A 19,242-nucleotide genomic window follows, 5' to 3' on the forward strand; every position below is an offset into this window, starting at 1 on the left:
TTTGAAAAAGCAATCTGATCGCTGATTATTTCAGGTAGTAAAGAAAAGAAAAAAAAAAAAAAAAAAAGAAAAGAAAAATAGCACCATGATTACTCTCACTTAATGATTTTGGCAACCTGAGCCTGTCCTATTGTGCTGGTGCCACCCACAGTGCCAAAACCCATGGCAACGTCCCAGGGCTTACACAGCGGGCAGGGTTACACAGGTCCTAAGGCAATGGCCATCAGCAGAGCAGGAGCGGTTCTCCCGTGGGCAGACAGAGCCCACGTGGGCACAGCATTTCAGGGGGCCACAGCCCACACAAGGAAGGGGTGTGCGGCTGCTTCCCCACCACGTGCCACAGAGCACAGAGGCAGCGGGCAATGCAAAGAGGAGTCATCAGGACAGTCTTCCTCCAGTAGACTGTCCCACAGCGATGGTGGCAGAAAACCTGCATAGACAGGAGGGCTCTGAGGGCGAGGGTGACAAAGTGACTTTGGCAGGCGTTGATGCTGCCCCGAGGCTACGACCTGTCTGTGTTTCTAAGAGGCCCTGCCTTCTCCCTTCCCTTCCCTTGCTTTTTGGTGCAAGGGAAAGCCAGGGGTACCACAATCTCCTGGAGTCTTGCCCCCAGCTTCAGCTCGTTTGAAGGGGTTAATTCCAACAGGCTCTTGCATCCTCTCCCATACTCCTCCGAACACATGCCCTGTGCCAGTCACAACCTCCTAGCAGAGCTGTACGCTTTGATACAGGCTGTACTCTGCCCCTCATGGCAGAAGGGACCTGTTCAGCTATCTGTCCTCACCCCTGATGGAAACAAGCTGATCCCTGCTGTATTTTCAGGAGAGCTGTGTCCCATCTAATTTTAAATGTCACTCGTAATAGCTGTTTTTTTCTTCCCCAAATATCTTTTGCAGCCCTGCAGTTGAAGTCATCTGAAACCTCAAGATTGGAGTTTGAATGGCCCCTGATATTATCAGTGAGCCGAGCCACTGCTCTGTGCCTCGGCCACCCTTTTCCCTTTCCATCGTTCACTGAGACGTACGTGCAAATCCAACGGAACCAGTCAGTCAAATGCAGCCAAGCCATCAAACACACTGCTCCTCTTCCTCGGTGGAAGAAGCCTCGCTAAACCGGGGGGGATATCTAGGTAAGTGCAGCCAGGAGAGGGATTTAGAGCCTCCACAATGCGTGACAAAGCTGTCATTAAAGCAATACAAAAGTACTGGGATCCTGAAAAATGCACAGACAGTAGCGTAACCAATAAGGAGGTCTTGTTGTATTATAAATTATTCCCAGCATACCACAGTATGCTCTTGAGCTTCCCAAATTCACTGTCATCTGCAAGGCTCCTATCCCCTTGGAGGAATTGCTGCGTTATCCAAAAGCCCAATTACGCAAACTTACTCAGGGTCCCTTATGGTGTTATAAGGCTCGTGCTGTGTATTGATTTGTCTTCTCCTCCTCCCTGCCCGCCTCGGGGCCTCCTCTCCCATTTCATGTACATTGGCTTCCTGGATTTCTGAAGGAGTTGTCTCAAGGTCATACCAAGACGCTTTAGTATGGCTCAGCTATGAGAAATGTACGTGGCCCAAAATATTGCTTGAAAGCAATAGACTGAAAATAAGGCCTGAAGGAGCCCTGATTTATTTAAGATATAGGGAGATATATGCCCACTTTTAAAAACTGCCTGTGCTTCACCAGTTAAAACAATGAGAACAAACGAGGCTGTGATCTGTCAAGTGATCCTTCGTCACTCCCAGCACAGGCCCATAATCCTTCAGTTGTGATTATGCAAAGGAATATTACATTGATCCTGTAAAATATCTCTGATTGGATCAACATTATTTTCTCTCGCATTGACAAGGTCTTACCAGAGAATGACTATAATTCCACTGCTAACACTGTCTTAGTGAAATCCCCCAATAAATCCTCCAAGCAGCACTGTTAGTAATACCTTTATTAGACTAACTAAACAAGATATTTATATGCAGGGCTTTCCAAAGGACTCCGGCTCCTGCTTCAGTTTCTGGAGGAAAACTTGATCAAAAGTGCTCTGCTGGAAGACTCATCTCCAAGGAGGCTCTGCACAGATATAAGTGGCAGGTGAAATCACCCTTTCAGGACTCACATGGTTGGTCACAGACTTGCCTTTGTCCTGCCCATGCTACAGTGAGGACCCAAATGCATCCTTGGCAGAAAAATCTCACAGGGAGTCTGGTTCACAGGCAGGACGGGAGTTCAGGGTCTCCCCACACCTTCCACAAACTTGCTGTCAGTACAACAGTTTGCCAATAGTCAAAAGGGAGAAATGGTCTTTATGTACCTGCTGTCATTTCAATATTTGTTCAAGGCCAAATCCTGGCCTTCATACTCAACAGAAGACCTGCTCCCCTTCTAGCTACTGCTGTCTGTTCACCAGCACTTCTGTTCTCCTCCTCCTCTCTTCCCTTTCACTCTTTGTGTAATTCTCCCCTAATTTTGTCTCCATTTTCATTTCTCCACAGCTCCAAGCTTTCAGTCCCAGTGATTTCATTCCCACACTGACCTCCCCTTCATCACTGAAGTTCAATTGTCACCTTCTGGCTTGAAACACAATGCTCCATTGAGAAGAACGGCAGACTCCAGTGATCATCAGTGATCACCATTTCTTTCGGGCTGCCTGAGTGCTCAGGTACTTGCTGCATCTCTGCTTTCCCTTGGTTCATTTCAATCAAGTTACCTTTGAAGCCATGAGAGCTACAAACATACCTCTGTCTTACTTTCCTGAACTTTTAAATGGGACCATAACAATCATGAATAAACAAAGTACTGTGTCTAACAAAAAACTCGAGCACAGCTGAAAGACCAGTGTATACAGCCATACATCAATTAGCAGATGAAAAAGCTACAAAGACAATATAGCAGTAGAAAAATATCAAACAAACAGCACAGCAGACAATATGCCTTCTTAAGTCCTTTGAAACCGGGTTGGCATCTGTGATGGGTAAACTCTGGCTTTTTTATATGTTTCATGTGAAAAGTTTCTCCATATTCTTTACAGCAATCTACTGAAATGTCAGAGGAGTCACTTCTCAGCTCCCAGGCCCTTAGAAACAAAGGAGAAATAATGGATATTAGCGTTTGAAAAGGAACAGCCTAATGGTAAAAGAAACTGTTAATGACTATAGAGAGGACTCCTGACCTATTTCCCCCATCCACATCCAGTTTTTCACATGTGCTGTCCACCTTCTGGTTCAAATATCTGTGCACCAGATGCCTAAACTGTGGTGTCAACTTTGAAGGTCATTGTCATCGCTGTGATGGATAGCAAAACTTTCTCAACTGAAAGCTTCAACTCGGGAGCACTGACCTGCCTTAAGGGATGGATTCTGTGATAAATGCTATGGCTATGAAATTGCACCACACAGGCATCTCAGTCTGCAGACCCCGGTGGCCTCAGTTAATACACTGTCACGATGATGGGATCCAAGATGCATGAGAGAAGCTCAAGGACTCCCACCCATTCACCAACTAGTCTCCACCAGATCTACCAGAAAGCGTCTGTGACCTCTTCCAATGCCATGCAGAACAATATGCTCCTGCTCTGGAAGAGGGGTGCAGGTCAAGTTGGCATTTTAGCACAGACCAAAGCCCTGGAAAGAAAGTATTGAAATGAATGGAGAAGTGCTCCTATCTGATCCTTAAATTTTAGGACAAAGTCCTACCCTGGTGTAAATTGCCACCAGGATGGATAGAAGTGGGGCAATTTGTGCCCTCTGAGAGCTGGATAGTTGGATCTCATTTCAAACATGGACACTAAAGACAAGCACTGAAACATTATCACAAGCAGCCTGAAAAGTCTTAGTCCCCTGAGGAGGTATTTGAGTGCCTAACTCACATGCCCAAGATGAACATTCAAACAACTTAATTTTCTAGATGTCAGATACAATTGTACCATCCCACCACAGAGATCAAGTGCAGGTCACCTCAAAATGCAGGTCCAAGAACTCCTAAAATGCCATGAACTACATACAAAGGGAGAAGAATCTTTAAAGAAGACAAGTCCTTCCAGTCATCCTAATGCCACCAGCCAAAAACTACACCCTGGCTGAAGTATGGCAACACTACCAAAAGGACTCCACAACCCCTTGGTTTGAAGCAAGGCTGGCAACAGTAACTGCTGAACAAGAGAGGGAAAGATGTGTGGCACAGAGTGCAGGGACACCAGTAAGGACAGGACAGAGTTCCTAACTGTAGGGATAAGAACGAAAGGCTGAGGGGACAGCAGAAGCCATCCCTGTAGTGCCATCACCGTCAGTGTGAGGCCAGACTTTACACTGACATATACCTCTCCTCCCTCCAAGCATACATGTAGTCTCTCCCTCCTTCCTTCAAAGGCACTAAAACAAGTTGCCCCACTTCTTCCCATGAAACTTCCTGTTTAAAAACCTCTTTCCCAGATTTGAAACAAGTCCCCATGCTCTCCCCAAACACAAGTTTCCAAGTCCTGAGGCCAAGATGCTCTGCAGCCACTTCATCACTGGGAAACAAAGGACCTTACGGAATGACCAGCGTGAGACAGTGTTGTCGTGCTCCCATCCCCACAAAGCTGATGCTACCTCTGGGAGTCTGTGGCTACCTCTCCAGTTTCCCACTAGGATCAATGAATCACAAGGAATAGCATTTGAAAACTGGAGGCTCCTCAGGACCAGGCAGAAAGGATTCCTCTTTTCTCTTCGATACGAAAGGTTATTTCACAGAAAAAGGACAGAGGACAGATGACTCACGCCTACGTAAACGAGAAAACATGTATCTCTGGTACAGAAAGCCATGTATCTCTGCCCTTGTTCCAAACCCTTAGCAGGGTATAGTGGCTTGGCATAGCATCCCTCCACCACAGATACATGGCTCCTAAAAAGCCGCTGTCTCACATTCACACAGCTCAGCACACAGGCAGAGGACTTCACATCCAGCTGCTCCCACGTCTGTGACATACCCATAGAAGCAACACCAACAACACCCAGTCTCCCTCCCTTGGTCTCTGCCATCCCCCTTTCCAGTTCACCTGCAGCAGAACAGAGGCTGCTTTTCATATGGCTGTGGCCATTCCTCAGCAAAAGTGGAAAACAAAACTGCCTTCTCTGATGCACCTTAGATTCAAGCCACCTTCTCCAGGTGCTCAAGGGCATAGCTGAGTAACAGTTTCTTCCAGTAACCTTTTTCCAAAAGGCACCTTTGCTACTTGGAGTCTCAGGCAAGGTTCCCCAAGCATCCCAGCTCGTCTTGCTCCACACTGATTGACAAAGCCCTACTTCCACCTTTTCTGGGAGCTGGGTTACAGCCTAATAGACTATCCCAGACTACGCTTTCCTACTTTTGCTGCTTTTTATTCCCTGTAAAACCTTTCCCCCAAACTCTTGAGAAAACCTTGTTAGCTGCTACACACAGAGCAAAGCCTGGGAGTGGGAGCCTTTACCCCTCATGAGCTGGTGGATCCTGTGGCAAAATCCTTCCCACTATAAGGAAACTCACCCAGCATCACCAGCCAAATGGCTGAACATTGTGTGAACTGAAATACACATCTCATGGTAATTTAAATATGTGCAAATAAGAGTTTAATTCCGTTGCTGCCAGCCATCCCGCATGTTTAAATATAGTACGGAAATTCTCTTGTATTTTATATAAACTATTTTAATGAAGAAGTTGAAGGCTCTGCATTCTCCTGGCTTATAAACACAAATGGTTGAGAATTTAACAGGCCTCCGCTGTCGCTACACTAAGGCAATATGAAATGAAAGCAGACGAGGGAGCCAAGAAACAAAGACTCTATTAACTGCTTTATCTAAAGGAATGATATGCAAAATGTGCATTAAGTGCACACAGTCTCATCCCTAGTCCTTCCTGGATGTGTGGGGTGTCACAAGTGGGAAACAAAGTGCAGCTCAACTCTAGGTGAAAGACAAAGCAGCTGGGATGGTGCAGCTGGATTTGTCTTGGGTCCCTTCCCTCTCACCACACACCCGCAGCTGGTATCAGACAGCTCGGTGACAAACACTGCTTCCATCAGGTCCTGCTTGATACAGAGTTGAATATGCTCTTCCTTGGGGGGGAAAAAAAAAAAAAAAAAAAAAAGAGGAATTAATAGTAATAATAAATTAATCCTTCACAGTCCTATGGCATGTTTCACAAGGACACAGCACTAGAAAGGACCGTGTTCATTTTTCTTGCATAGCAGGGAAGTATATCATATAATCTCCTCTTCCTAAATATATCCATCTTCATCCTTGAAACCTGTTAGAAGTGCTGTGTGCTTATCACTCCTTCCAGAGCCCCACTTCAGCACAGCTTCCAGCCTACATACAGTCATGGCCCTCAAAGTTTTCCCCGATAATGTTGTCCTTCGCTTACACACATCTTCCTTCTCTCCTGTGTTTAATTCCATTTCCTCTGGATAACAATTCACGGATTTGACAGAGTCGGAAGGGACCTCTAGAGATCATCTAGTCCAACTCCCCCACTAAGCAGGGTTGCCCAGAGCACATCACTCAGGAGCATCCAGGCGGGTCTTGAAAATCTCCAGAGAAGGGGACTCCACGACCTCTCTGGGCAGCCTGTTCCAGGGCTCTGTCACCCTCACCGTAAAGAAGTTCTTCCTCATATTTGAGTGGAACTTCCCATGTTCCAGCATATGCTTGTAAAACAGATTTTCTGTTTCACTCCTCATGCTTGTAACCCCACTGTGGACCTGCTTCAGTTCGTGTTCATCTTTCTCAGAGATGGCAGACAAGAATAGCAAGGATTTTAACAGAGAAGGCTTGATTAACACCTTGCCCACACCTTTAACTTTTCCCTAGCAGAAATATCTGGCCAGCTTTGTTCTTTAATCACATTTGACTTTCTCCTGGTCGTGGCTCTGCCACTCTTGTCTGCATTTGAAGAGAGGTGCACCCTCATGAACCCCTTTGTTCTCATTCCCACTAAAGCGTGCTCTGCGTGTTGGGTGAAATTCAGGTATGCACCTTTCCCACCTTGAAAGGAAACTTGCTGCAGTACCTGGACATGGAAGAAGCAATCTGAGCCCCAACCTTCCCATAGCTTGGATGTCTGGGGACTGGAATTCCATAGTGAAACACAGAGGGCATTTGCCCAACAAGGTAAACACATCCTCCAGGACCAAAAGTTCACACTGAAAAGAAATTCCACATTTTTCCTATTGCCCAGTCCTCAACATTACCCAGTTCTTCGTATATAATATTCCAGATCTTCTTTCTCCTGGTGATGTCTCATTGTTGTGGCAGCAGCAAATGCCTTAAGTTCACTCTTTTGTGTGCAGCTCAGTGACAGCTATCACCTCCCCTTACAGATAACATAATTAATGACATTATTAAATATGGTTGGTCCCCTGCTTCAGGAACTCTACTGTTGACCTTCATCTTGATACTCCTTGTCTCAGCACTTGTTGCCTTCCCTTGGCCAGCTCTTTAAACACACTGTAAATTGTGTACTAATTACCTTAACATCGCAACAAACCATATCCTTAGGGACAGAATATAAAATCCTTTACCAAAATCCCAATAACTTAGGTTTAAGGCATTTCCTTGTGTCAAAACCCATTCATCTTCCTAGCAAAATATATCAGGGTAATCTGGCATACTTCAAAAAGAAAAACATACATTGAATGTTTATTTCATTTCTCCCCCATGCATTTAATTAATTTTTCCTTTAGAGCATACTTTAAATTCCGCTTGGTATTATTATGATCAAACTAAAAGGTCCGCTGCGGCCCAGACAACTTTTTCTCCTTTCTTTAAATATAGATTTGCTACTTTTCATTCCTAATGTACCATCCTAATTAGACAGATTTATTGAAAATCCTTTTTACTGGACTTGCAATGTCACATACCACATAATTCAGAAGTCTGAGATGGAAATTATCCAACTTCCCAATTTGAGCCCATTAAGCTATTTGAGTTTTTCCATTTTGCCCTGTTCCTGGTAGCTGGCTCCTTTGCCTCTCTGATCGGTGTAACATTCCTCCCCATCTCTTTAACCATTATGGAACGTTGTATGAGCAGGACTAGGTAACCTTGAGGACTGGTGAAAAGAAACAGGACGAAATCTAACACAGAGCACCAGCTCATGCAGTTAGGGACTAACAATGAGAAATTTCTTTCCCATGTGAACTTTTGCCCTGCAGGTTGTTTGCATTGTTGGGCAACTGTCCCCTGTGTAAAACAGGAATAATTCCTCTCTTCAGAAGTCCTTTATGGTTAAAGATCGAGAAGTACAGTATTCAGATACTGTCTCAGTGGGAACCACCTAAGCAAATTATAGAAGAGAGTTTGTAGTAGTCACCTCTCTGCCCCTTAAGCTTTATGTTTTAGTGTCTCCTCCATGCAGTCTTCAACCCTGTTTGATGCTGTCAGTCACCAAAAAGACAGGGTTTCATACTGCACTTTCCCCCCATCCTCCTGCTCCACTGCTTGGACCATTCCTTGGTCTCTTCATGCACCAACCATCAGCCACCAACTTCACACTAAACTAGCTTGGTCGTTCTGTCACCCCTGATCATCAGAATTAAGGACTTCTTGCCAGCTCTCAGCCTTTATCACCCTCCTTATCACTTCTTTCCTTTCTCCACGTGCTGATGTTATCCATGCTGCACTCTTTCATTCATAGACCTTTTCCCCTGCATTCCCCTACCTGCTCCTGCCCTGCCATCCCAAATCCCAGCTGATCCATACCAGTTGCTCTCTGCTGCATCTCGCACAGCAGAGAATCTCCAATGGGAATCCCACTGCCTGGCTAACTTTCTCTACTATAAATGCATTGTTCCTGCTTATTTCCTAAACTTACTACTCCAGCTCAGCTCAGTTAAATCTCAGACTCAGTCATAGTCGCCTCTTTGCCACATTTGGCTTATTCTCCAGCCCCCACTTCAGCTGTTACACAGGATTTCACCCAGTTCTTCCATAAGAAAAATGACAAAATATGATCTTCTCCCAATAGTTTTGCCAGTTCCTCTTCCTCTCCTACAACTCCTTCCTCATTCTTCTCTCCCACAGATGAAAAACCTCCTATGCAGCTCTCTTCCTTCATTGCTTTCATTTGCCACGGAGCCTATATCCCAACCTTCCTTATGTCATTCTTGTCCTCTCATTCTCTCATCTCCTTGACCTCTCACGCCCCTCTATCTCTTTACTCCCATAACACGAGTGCCATTCAATCTCTTTCCTCTTAAAATATTCTCATCTTAAAACATTCTTTCATCTTAAAACATTTATTTTCCTCTCTAAATACTGTGTCTTTTTCTCTCCTCCCTTTCATCACCAACCTCTCTGAATGCACCAGGTACAAACGTCGCCTGGAGTCCCCCCTACCAGTTCAGTGCAGCTTCCTCTCCCTTGCAACTAAAGCTGCAAACGTCTTTACTTAAAGTACTAGGCAAATTTCAGCATAGTCTGACTACTCTGTTCTCATCTGCTGCAGCGTGGCAGCTACCTTCAGTAGCCTCCTGTGCTGTTTTAACCTGAAATAGTGTCGTTCTTCAGCTACCATGACATTACTCACTTCTCTTACACCACCTTTGAAATCTGCTCCTTTTGCACGCCCTCCAGAAGAGACTTTTCTTCTCCCAGCTCTGTCAGAAATTCCTGAGACTTTGCTTTTTCTATATTTTACTCCTTGATAATTTCCATCACAAACATAGATCCCACTACCATCTCCATGCAGCAATCTGCAGATTCACTCCTCTAACACAAACTTGTCTCCCTAGGTCCATACCCACAGTCTCTGATGGTCCTTCATGGACATACAGATATCAAACTGAGCTTATCATAATTAAAACAGAGTTCCTAATGCTCATCTCCCTTCTTTACTATATGCTTTCTTTTGTAATTCCTCTCTTGATCATCACAGCAAAGACTATTGCTTTCCTTGTTGTTCTGGTCAACGATTCTTGTATTCATCTCATGTTTCTCACTACATCCATAGAAGCAGAGGATGTCTAAGGTTTGCATATTCTTTCTCCATCCAGGCGCTCATTATCCCGTGCCTTTATTACTACAATATTTCTTCTTCTGACCTTTACAAATGTGATCCTGCCCTCCATGTATCCATTCAGGATGCTGCTAGAAATACAATTTTCCTAACACATCACTCTGACCACGTCATTTCTCTTAGCAGCTGTAGGCTGCTGTCCCAATATCTCTCTCATTAGTGTAATCTACTTGTCTTCATTAAGGAAATGTCAACTTCTTCCTACAGTCAACCAAAGAGGTCAATCCCCATCACCTACTTATTAATTTTTCAAGCAGACATGACCCATGATTTTTCTGGTGCCAACCCTCAATCTTTGGAAAGACCACCTTGTAAACATCTGCACCTTGTATTCATTATCCTTCTTTACAAGTCTTTTAGGAATCCCACATTTTGTGGTGCTTACAGAAATGTGGTTAGCCTATTGGTGTTTCAAAACCACTACCGGTCACGCTGGACATAATTACCTCATCATCTCCTTATACTCTCTCATAAGGCTGCATTACTCTCCAATATTTTAAGTGCAGCAATGTGTCAAAAGGACATGGACATTTTTCTGATCCATGATTTCTGATCCATGATTAAGGCTCATAAATCCTACGGTAGAACTCTAACTGGTATTAATAATAATGAACGAAATCCCTATTATACTGCTACTGAGCTGAGGTACAAGAGATTAAGTCTCTTGCCTCAGGTGACGAAGAAAGACTATGGCAGAGCTTGGACTGAATTCTGGCTTTGTAAGCCCTGCCCTAACTGCAGCACTACCTTTCTTCCGTCTATTTTGGTAATTATCTACAAAGGATTATGATTTCAGCCGGCTCAGCTGAGCAGTTCTGAATATTTATTTGTGGAAGAATTAGGCTTTATGAGAAAGAAAATGGAGAAATTTCCGTTTTATAGTCTGATTTCTCTCCTGCAGAGAAAATATGTTAGTTTATATTCTTTTCTTTTAAGTGGGTTTTAGATTCCAGAATCCACATTTGTTATTTATACCTTAAAAACAAAGAAACATCATCTCATTTCTTTCTTTTGCTCTTAAAGAGATGAATATGTACTCAAGGGTTCCAGCAACATTTTGTTAGCAATGAGCCATTAAGTAACTTATGATATAAATGATTGTCATTATTTTTGCAGAACCTACAAAACAAATTCCTCTTCCTCATTTACCGGCTCTGCAATAGTTAATAAACTCATTCCACTCTTGACGTTATTCTGAGTGCACAGAAAGATTTTTTCAATGAGAAAAAGCAATATTAATACGGATTTTTATTGCTGGAGATGACAAAGTAGTCCAGATCGTTTAATCTCTATTTAAGTGAAATAATCTTTCATATTTTTTATTTTTTACAGTAAACAGAACACATCTGCACTCATTAAATCCTTCTTCCACACATTTAAAAAAGTTTTTAAGCAATAGGCAGAAAGAATAAAAACACTGAGATTTCTCAAAAGGACTTGGATGCTCAATTAAATGAACAGGAATTAAGCATGCAGTCCTGCAGGCAGCTCTGCAAATATCAGTTTCTCTTGAGAAGGGCATGATCCCATCATTTTTATTCAGGCAAAATTTCCATTTGTCTTCACTGGCAATTTTGCTTGAAAGCCTACAGCTTGATTGAAATTTGCCCTTTAAAACAGCATGATTAAAACCAGTTGCAGCTCTGTTAAATTACATATATGTTCTTAGTATTTTTAGCAGATATATATTATCAAACTAATTATCTCAGATGTGTCAGAGGAACGTGTCAGGTTCTCATTACTGGTGGTAAAGATACTTTTTAATGAACTGCTATTTAAGTTTGATGCAATTAAAATATTAAAATTGCTTATTTAAAATACGGTGGGCCAAATCCTCCTGGAACTCACATGCGTGAAACACCAGTGATTTCATCCATTAAATGATTTTAGAAAATCTCTGAACAAGAGGATGTCTTTGCCTTACCTTAGAAACATGCCGTTATTTGACTTCCAGTCTACATCGATAGATAATTACAGCATCTTAAATGGTGAAGGCTAAATACCCGGTTAGCCTAAGATTCAACTCAAAGCCTGTCTAATGCTTAAATTTCACTGGATCCCTCCAGCAGAACTCTGCTGTGACAGAAGGGAGCACAGACCTTGCGTCGGCCTTTCTATCCAGGGACAATTTTAACCTCAAAGGAAACACTAAAGGCCTGAACTTGCTGCATCACCACGTTCAATAGAACATTACTATTGACTTCGCTAGGATCAGAATTGAGACTTCAATAAAGTCCTTTTTATAATGAGCGCATATGGAGAACAGTTGGGATTTCAAACACATTTTAAACAAACTATTTGGATTCTTTAAAGTATGAAGAATACATGAAAAAAATGGCTATCCTGGCAAAACCATGGCAAAAACCTGGCAAAAAAAAAATTTACCTAGCAAAACCATTGCATTTTAAAAGTCAAATCTACAGCATTGCAAGGTATTGCAAGTACTTTTATGGAAATAAATATTTTTACTCCTAGAGCCAGCTGCAAGTAACCTCTCTTCAGGCTTTTCCAACTGTGTATAAATAATCCCTAGTGACGGCTGGAGTAGTCCTGTTAAGCTTTTCTTCCCCAGTTGTGCCATGCATCTGACAAACCAAAACAGAGAATACTTTCATCCCAGAAATCTTGCACATTATTTGGGGTGGAGGTAGGCTGGACAGGAATTACTTGCCTTTTTTTTTTTTTTTTTTTTTTTTTTTTTTTTTTTTTTTTTCAATGGGCTAAGTATACTCACAATAAAATGTTTTAAAAATAGGATTTACTGTGACTTCCATGGATCTTGTGGGAAGAGGAAAGGTAAAACGGGGATTGAAATAATAAGGTCATCGTGATTATTTTTTTTTTTTAAATGGAATTGGATTCCAACAGCAGGCAGCAGAGACCCATCCAGACAGGTTTAACTGGCAGCCTTCCAAAGTGAGACGAAAGGTCCTCTGAGTAGTAATTGTCTAAATGGAACAGTCTCTGGTTATTGTGCAACTTCTTCATCTACTTTATTGTACCTTTATAATTAAATGATGTAATTCCTTTTTTTTCCTTTCTTCTTTTCCTCCCGACTAGTGCAGGAAAGCATCTGAGCAACATTGCCATAAGATGCAGACAGACTCTGTGGCTTCCAGTTTTCTTTTCTGGGTCATTACAGGTGGTATTAAGGAGATGTGAGCTTGTGATTGCCAAAGCAGGACACAAACTCTGCCTTCTCCCGGCCATGAATGGACACTTACCTGCATTTGAAGTCTTTGCTTGTTCAGTGCTGGAGGTGGTTGGTTCACTGGGATTTTTTGGTAGGGTGAGGGAATGCTGCTTTCGCTAGAAACTCAATGGTAAACAGGCAAACACTGAATCTAATAGGATACAGGGAATGCTACATTTAAAAGGGTGTTAAGCAGCAGAGCTATTTAATTCACTGAGGAGGCTGAAGAGACACCTGAGAATCACAAGAAGCTTAGAGCATTGTGCTGAACAAACCCAGAGCCAGCGTTTCCTGACTGTGCAAGGCTTTAGGGATCAGGCGTGAAACCCCGGTCCTGAGATGCTATAAGACTTGACGAGATGTAAAGCAGAATCAGAGGACCAGCTTTGTAAACTCTTTGGTTTTGGCTGGTCCTTCTTCACAAGAGGGCTTTCCCTCAGTCCAAGCAGCCCATTCCCAGGAATACAAGATTATTTAGATGAGTAAAAGTTAGCAAGACTGGGCATGTTCAACTCCAATAATTTCTTCATTGACTGTAATTTCTGTTGCTTCTGGTTTTTTTCATCCATGATGACAAAGAGAACAAATTAATTGCTTAATTTTGATGCAGTTTTAGAATATTCTTCAGGTCTTTTGTCTCTTATGTCTGCCCGCCTCTCCCTGAGTATGCTCACTTGTGACAATCTGTTTAATTCATTGCCTATTAATCTAATTGTAGTATTTTAAAATACGCACAAAAAGGGATAGGAGAAAAATAAATACATACAACTAGTTTATATATGTATTAGTGTCTATTATATCTGTCCATAAGAAACTGGAAGTAACAAATCTCCAGTTTTTCTAGCAAAATCCAACGTAAAGGTTTTGATTTATTCGCCAGAAAGTAAAACTAATAAATAGAGAATAGAATCACAGAAGTGACCCAGCCTCTTCAGAAATAGACCTGTTTTTTAAAACCACTGTCATTAGAACACTGCCAAGTACCATAGGGCCTGATCCTGCCACAAGCCAATTGCCTACAGCTTGCATTAATTTCAGCAGAGTTCATAAGCAGAATAACTGGAGGGTATTTGCAAAGCTAGTTAGGCTCTTAACGACTATTTTTTGTTATCCTTTGATAAACAAACCAACTATTCTCAATCCTGGAAGTTTTGCCCAGGGAAAAATATAGGATCTGTCTCAAAATAAATGGATCACTTAAATACTTTCCAGCTGAAAAAAAAAAAATAAAAGAAAAAAGCGACCAACCACCAAACCTTAATAGCATTTACATTCAATTACATATAGCATTACACACAATATTTGGGGCCAGAACCTGCATTAGTTTATCCAGCTCCGGAAGAGGTGTGCTAGATTAAATTAACAGCTGGCAGAGGAAGGAGAGTAAAAGGCCTATGAACCCATAACATCCTCTTTTATATGGTATTTGCCCTGGAGCTCTCATTTTATACAGAGAGAAGTTTTGCCTGTGCAGGAATATGTCCCCCAATCAGGGTATTTAATTACTACAGGTAGAGAACATCCGCAGCTCTTCGTATCTGCACAGGGCATGCTTTGCCCAGGCACCCATCCCTGCGACCTCTAATTCCAGATGAGGGTCTGCTGTGGAAGAAAAACTGGAAATGCAAGGGGGTCCTGGCAGGATGAACATAGAAGACCTGCAGCATTTTGATCTCAGCTGTTCTCAACATCAGACAGTGACAGCAAATGTGCTTATTCTGCTTTCATCATATAGCTGAGGATCATAAAGAAACAGTATAGTAGCTGGCCTTTGGTGGGAACAGGAAGGCTAGTTGACTATCCATGTAAAGCTGGCTCATTCTAATTCAGTGATTCCAGCATACAAGGACTTTTAATAGATGAGTATTTTACATTACTGATTGCTAAGGGGAGAGTAAAATCCATTAATTCTTTTTGATCTAACAAAACAAAGTGGACAAGCAATCCTATAATATCTTGTTTTATTTCTGAGAAAGTCACAAATTGCCATTATACTTGCTTTTTTATGTTTTTATCTGGAGGTACCAAAGGAACACACCTCTATAGCATTAGTGCTAATGTGTGTGGCTCTTCACTGTGGCTGAGGGTTATAATATAAGAAGATCCTCACTCCAAAAAGACCATCAAACGAACTATAGTGTTGCTATTCAGTATTACAAGTCTGTCCCCTTTAACATTTCTCTCAACGTACAATGAAGTTTGTTAAATGTGTACCAAAAGCTATTAAAGAAGGCAAGGAGTGACACGCGCCGGTATTTGCACATCCCTCCCTTATGTGCACAATTTGCACTTCTGACCTGGTGGCAGCGACTCTGCGAAGTGGCTATGTGGCCATCTGCAGACACATATGTCCAGGAATATGTGTGCTGGAACGCACGTTGTACCTGAGCCTGGGAATCCCTTGCTACCAGCTGAACGCTGTGTATTTAGGGTTAGTTTACCACACTCACGTTCGTTCACACACTCATACATACATACGGACACACACAAATTACAGCCATATCTTTCAAGGACTATCTTCTGCATTTAACCTCCTCAGCTTGAGTTTCCACATTTTTTCTACTGTTAACAATTAGCAGAGCTGCCCTTAGACATAACCCAGTGCCAGGCAATTTCAGCAGTTTCTGGCAGGAGAAACAGACGTTCCTGAACCCAGGACAAGGCAGGAGGTGAAAGAGGAACGCGTCTCACTTATTTCAAGATGAAAAACCTCTGTAATTGAAACTCCATTTGCCAAAGGTGAGCTCTGGTGACGTGCTTGCCCACTGTCAAGGTTGAATTTCTTTGGTTTTGCCCCAAGCACAGCAAGCACACGTGGCAGAGTGAGCCAGCCCTCCATGGCCAGCCCAGGACATCTGTGCCCTCACCTAGATGGAGAAAAGGAATCCCCGCCTCGGCACTGAAAATAGCAGCAGGGTGCCAAAGTGCTGACAGGCTTCCAGCATGTTGACTTGTCCATTAGAAATGGAACTGAAGCCACCAATTCATTTCATATAGGTTGTTAAACAGCAGCTAGACATTAAGGGTGACTAGCAACACAGACAGGATCCCAACTAGTGATGGAGGTTTCCTGCTATGCCACCTGTTTGTGCTGTCTCAGTGCAAGTCTATACTGTGCTACTCACCTCTGTGCTACCCCTTTGAAAACATACGGAACAAAACATATACATTGGCAAACACGTGAGAGTATATCCCTCATGAATAATTAGCTTTAAGCAATAATTCTGCTTGCAACGTCTGAAGAGGGAATTAACGCAGGCTATCAAGGGATTTTGGAACAGACAACACACTTAGAAAACAAGTGTTTTTAAAGATTGCACAGTGTTAGAAGCAGTGGTTTCACTGTGATGGAAATAAACCGCTGGGGAATCATCTGAATGCAAGAGAAGAACCATGGGAGGAAAATGGTATTTTGTTGTATGGAGTAACCATGCTGTGGGTAGAAAAGATGCTGTCATACTTTACTGAAACCCTTATCATCCTCCAAAAACATACATCTTTTGTGGACAGGATGTTTAGGCTCGGTTGTATGCATATCTATCTCCCCTTCCTATACTTTGGATCAAAGAAACATTTGAGGCAAACTGACCATCACTTTGAACCTTATACCTTGGGGGAAAAAAAGAAGGAGGACGACCAAAAGACAAGAAAATACATAGCACAAAAATGCTACAGGCAAACAGATGCATCTCCGCCCCAAGAGAAAATCATTCCTTTCTAACAACTCCTAATAAATCCGTGTAATGTTTTGTAGACATTGAAAATATTCCAAAACATAGCTCAGTGTAAACAGCAAGCTGGGTTTCCTCCTGCTCTTTAGCATTTCTCTTTGTTTACTCTCCATTTGAGAACAGAAAAAGCCTACATGTGGGCACTGCAAATGGTGTATTTTGGGACCGATGGGGTATTTGGTAGGGGAATGATGAAATACAGACATATGTAGCCTCCAATAAAATAATATGTACTTTGCCTGAGTCACCAGGGTCAAACAAAAATATAAAAAAATCCAGCATCTGCTTTATTAATACTTCTTATTTATATGTGGAAAATAATCTGATACCATGGTGATGGGCAGACTATATTAAGCTTAGAGAGATGGACACATGAGAGAGACATTCTAGGGTGTGTCTGCTCTCACCTCCACTGCCTTTCTTGCTCCCAAACCCCACGCCTCAGTAGACACCCCGTGGGAAACTACCCTGGCAGTGCTTCAGGAAGCAATGCCCAGCCAGGCCAGTTCACCCACTGCAGGGAGAGGTACTTGGCTAGAGATGCCAGCTCCCATCTGTGAGCCCAAATGGCTCTGCTCAGCCTCTGCTCAGCTCAGGAGGGCCTGGCACGTTCATTTGGTAAAAAACAGCCCTTACCTTTGGCAATCAGCTCCTCCAGCTCTTGGTCGAATCCTTGTCGGAGGCATTTCCTCCAGAGCCCCATGTTGGTCGAGTTGTACTGTCTGTTGCACTCGTCGACTGCGCTCATAGCAAAGATCTGCCTCCTGTTTCTTGCCAAGAGGAGTTTCCCTTCCCAGCGGTCCAACTTAGACCTGCTGGCCCTGAGAGGCAGGTTGTTGTTGGAGTTATAAATGAAGCCAGGATCATTTCTCTTAGTGGTGATGCTCTTGCACCTCTCTCTGTGCTTCCTGGCATCAGTTTCATACCAATGGTCAGAGCAGATCGCCACAGCCAGCATGCCCAGGGCACACAGAGCTAAAGAGAGGCCAGCATACAGCAGTAACCTTCCAGCAGCCATACCTCAGCTTCACAGAAACACCATGGACATCTTCACAACAGGCAAAGCCCTTGAGCGTGAGACCACGCAAAAAAAACCTCCGGAGCAGCTGCTAGGTGTCACTTGGCAGAGACTGCCTCAAACATCCCCAACTCCTGTGGCTCACATCCACGCTGCGGAGGGATGCTGAGAGCGCTACAAAGTTCTGCCCTGGAGGCAGTCCTGGAGTCTCATCTGCCTCTTCTCCTCTGCGGAGGAGACCTGACGAGGAGAAACACAGCCTTCCACCTCGAACGGGAGCAAGCCAGTGACCCACCTATACAAAGATGTCCTGCTCCCCTCACCACAAGCACCCGAGCAAAAAGGGTTGATGGCTTCTGTCTCCCCTGAAGCTGAAAGCTACGGCTGTTTGATCAGTCCATTAATCTCTTTCAATCTGGCCAGCTCGGAAATCCAGAAGAGATGGCTTTCAGATCAGCAGGCTCACGACAGCATCATCACAGGACAGAAAAGTTCAACAGCTAGAGATCTCCCGCTTGCAAGCAGCCGGGTATCCCGGTTTCAGGAATGGGTGACTTGCCTTTTCTTTTGTCAGCGGCTCAGGGAGAGCATCATCCTCTGGACGGTGGGTCTCTTGCTTGGGTTTAAAGTGGGGTCGAAGGGGAGGGAGCAAGAGTGGGGGAAAGCAATCTGTTGTTGTTGCTGCCGCCGTTTTAAATCGCGGCTACAATACAACCTCCCCGGCTGGATGTGGAACCGCAGGCACGCACAGCTCTCCCTCCCTTAGCAGACTTCGCTGACAGTCACTGACATCTCGCCTCCGGAAACACCTTCGGCTTCTCTCTGCCAGCCTTGCCGTTCACTCGCCCGCTTTTGTCGTCTGCGCTGTCATCCAGGCAGCGGTAACGCCACGGCCCCTTCCCCGGAGCGCCCCGGCGGCCCTTCCTTCGGCTCTCCCTCCCGGCGAGCGCGGCGCCGACCCTCCCCGCTCCCGGTACCGGGAGAGGCGGCGGGGGGGGGGAACCCGCCGCGACCGCCCGCCTCCCGCTAGGCAGCACTGGAAGCGGTCCTCGGCCCCAGCATCGTTTTGTTTTTCCACCACCACCACCCCCTTTTTCCGCTGGTATCTGAAAAGGCTTCCTTCGTCCCCCGGCGCTGGGATGTGTTGTGCACAGTTTGCCTAACACGGCGGCACGTTAGCCATCTGCAAGATGAAGGCAAGGCAGGCAGGGCTAGGGCTGGCTGAAAGGATGCTGAGGAACGGGGAGGGGAGGGAGGGAGGTCGGGGGAAATCAAACCAA

General features: G+C 43.9%; 1 protein-coding gene across 2 annotated transcripts in view; it reads right to left on the reverse strand.

Annotated features, from left to right (window-relative positions):
- The window catches only part of TMEM178B (transmembrane protein 178B), a 224,018-nt gene that overhangs the window by 204,267 nt on the left and 509 nt on the right, over positions 1 to 19,242 (reverse strand). For both annotated transcript variants that reach the window (XM_014937319.1, XM_014937318.1), the window contains exon 2: positions 17,581 to 19,145. In XM_014937319.1, coding sequence (XP_014792805.1) covers positions 17,581 to 17,962 — 382 coding nt within the window. In that variant the 5' untranslated portion in view covers positions 17,963 to 19,145. The remainder of the gene's footprint in view (positions 1 to 17,580; positions 19,146 to 19,242) is intronic.

This window comes from Calidris pugnax, unplaced genomic scaffold (assembly GCF_001431845.1).
Source record: "Calidris pugnax isolate Ruff unplaced genomic scaffold, ASM143184v1 scaffold1, whole genome shotgun sequence".
NCBI lineage: Eukaryota > Metazoa > Chordata > Aves > Charadriiformes > Scolopacidae > Calidris > Calidris pugnax.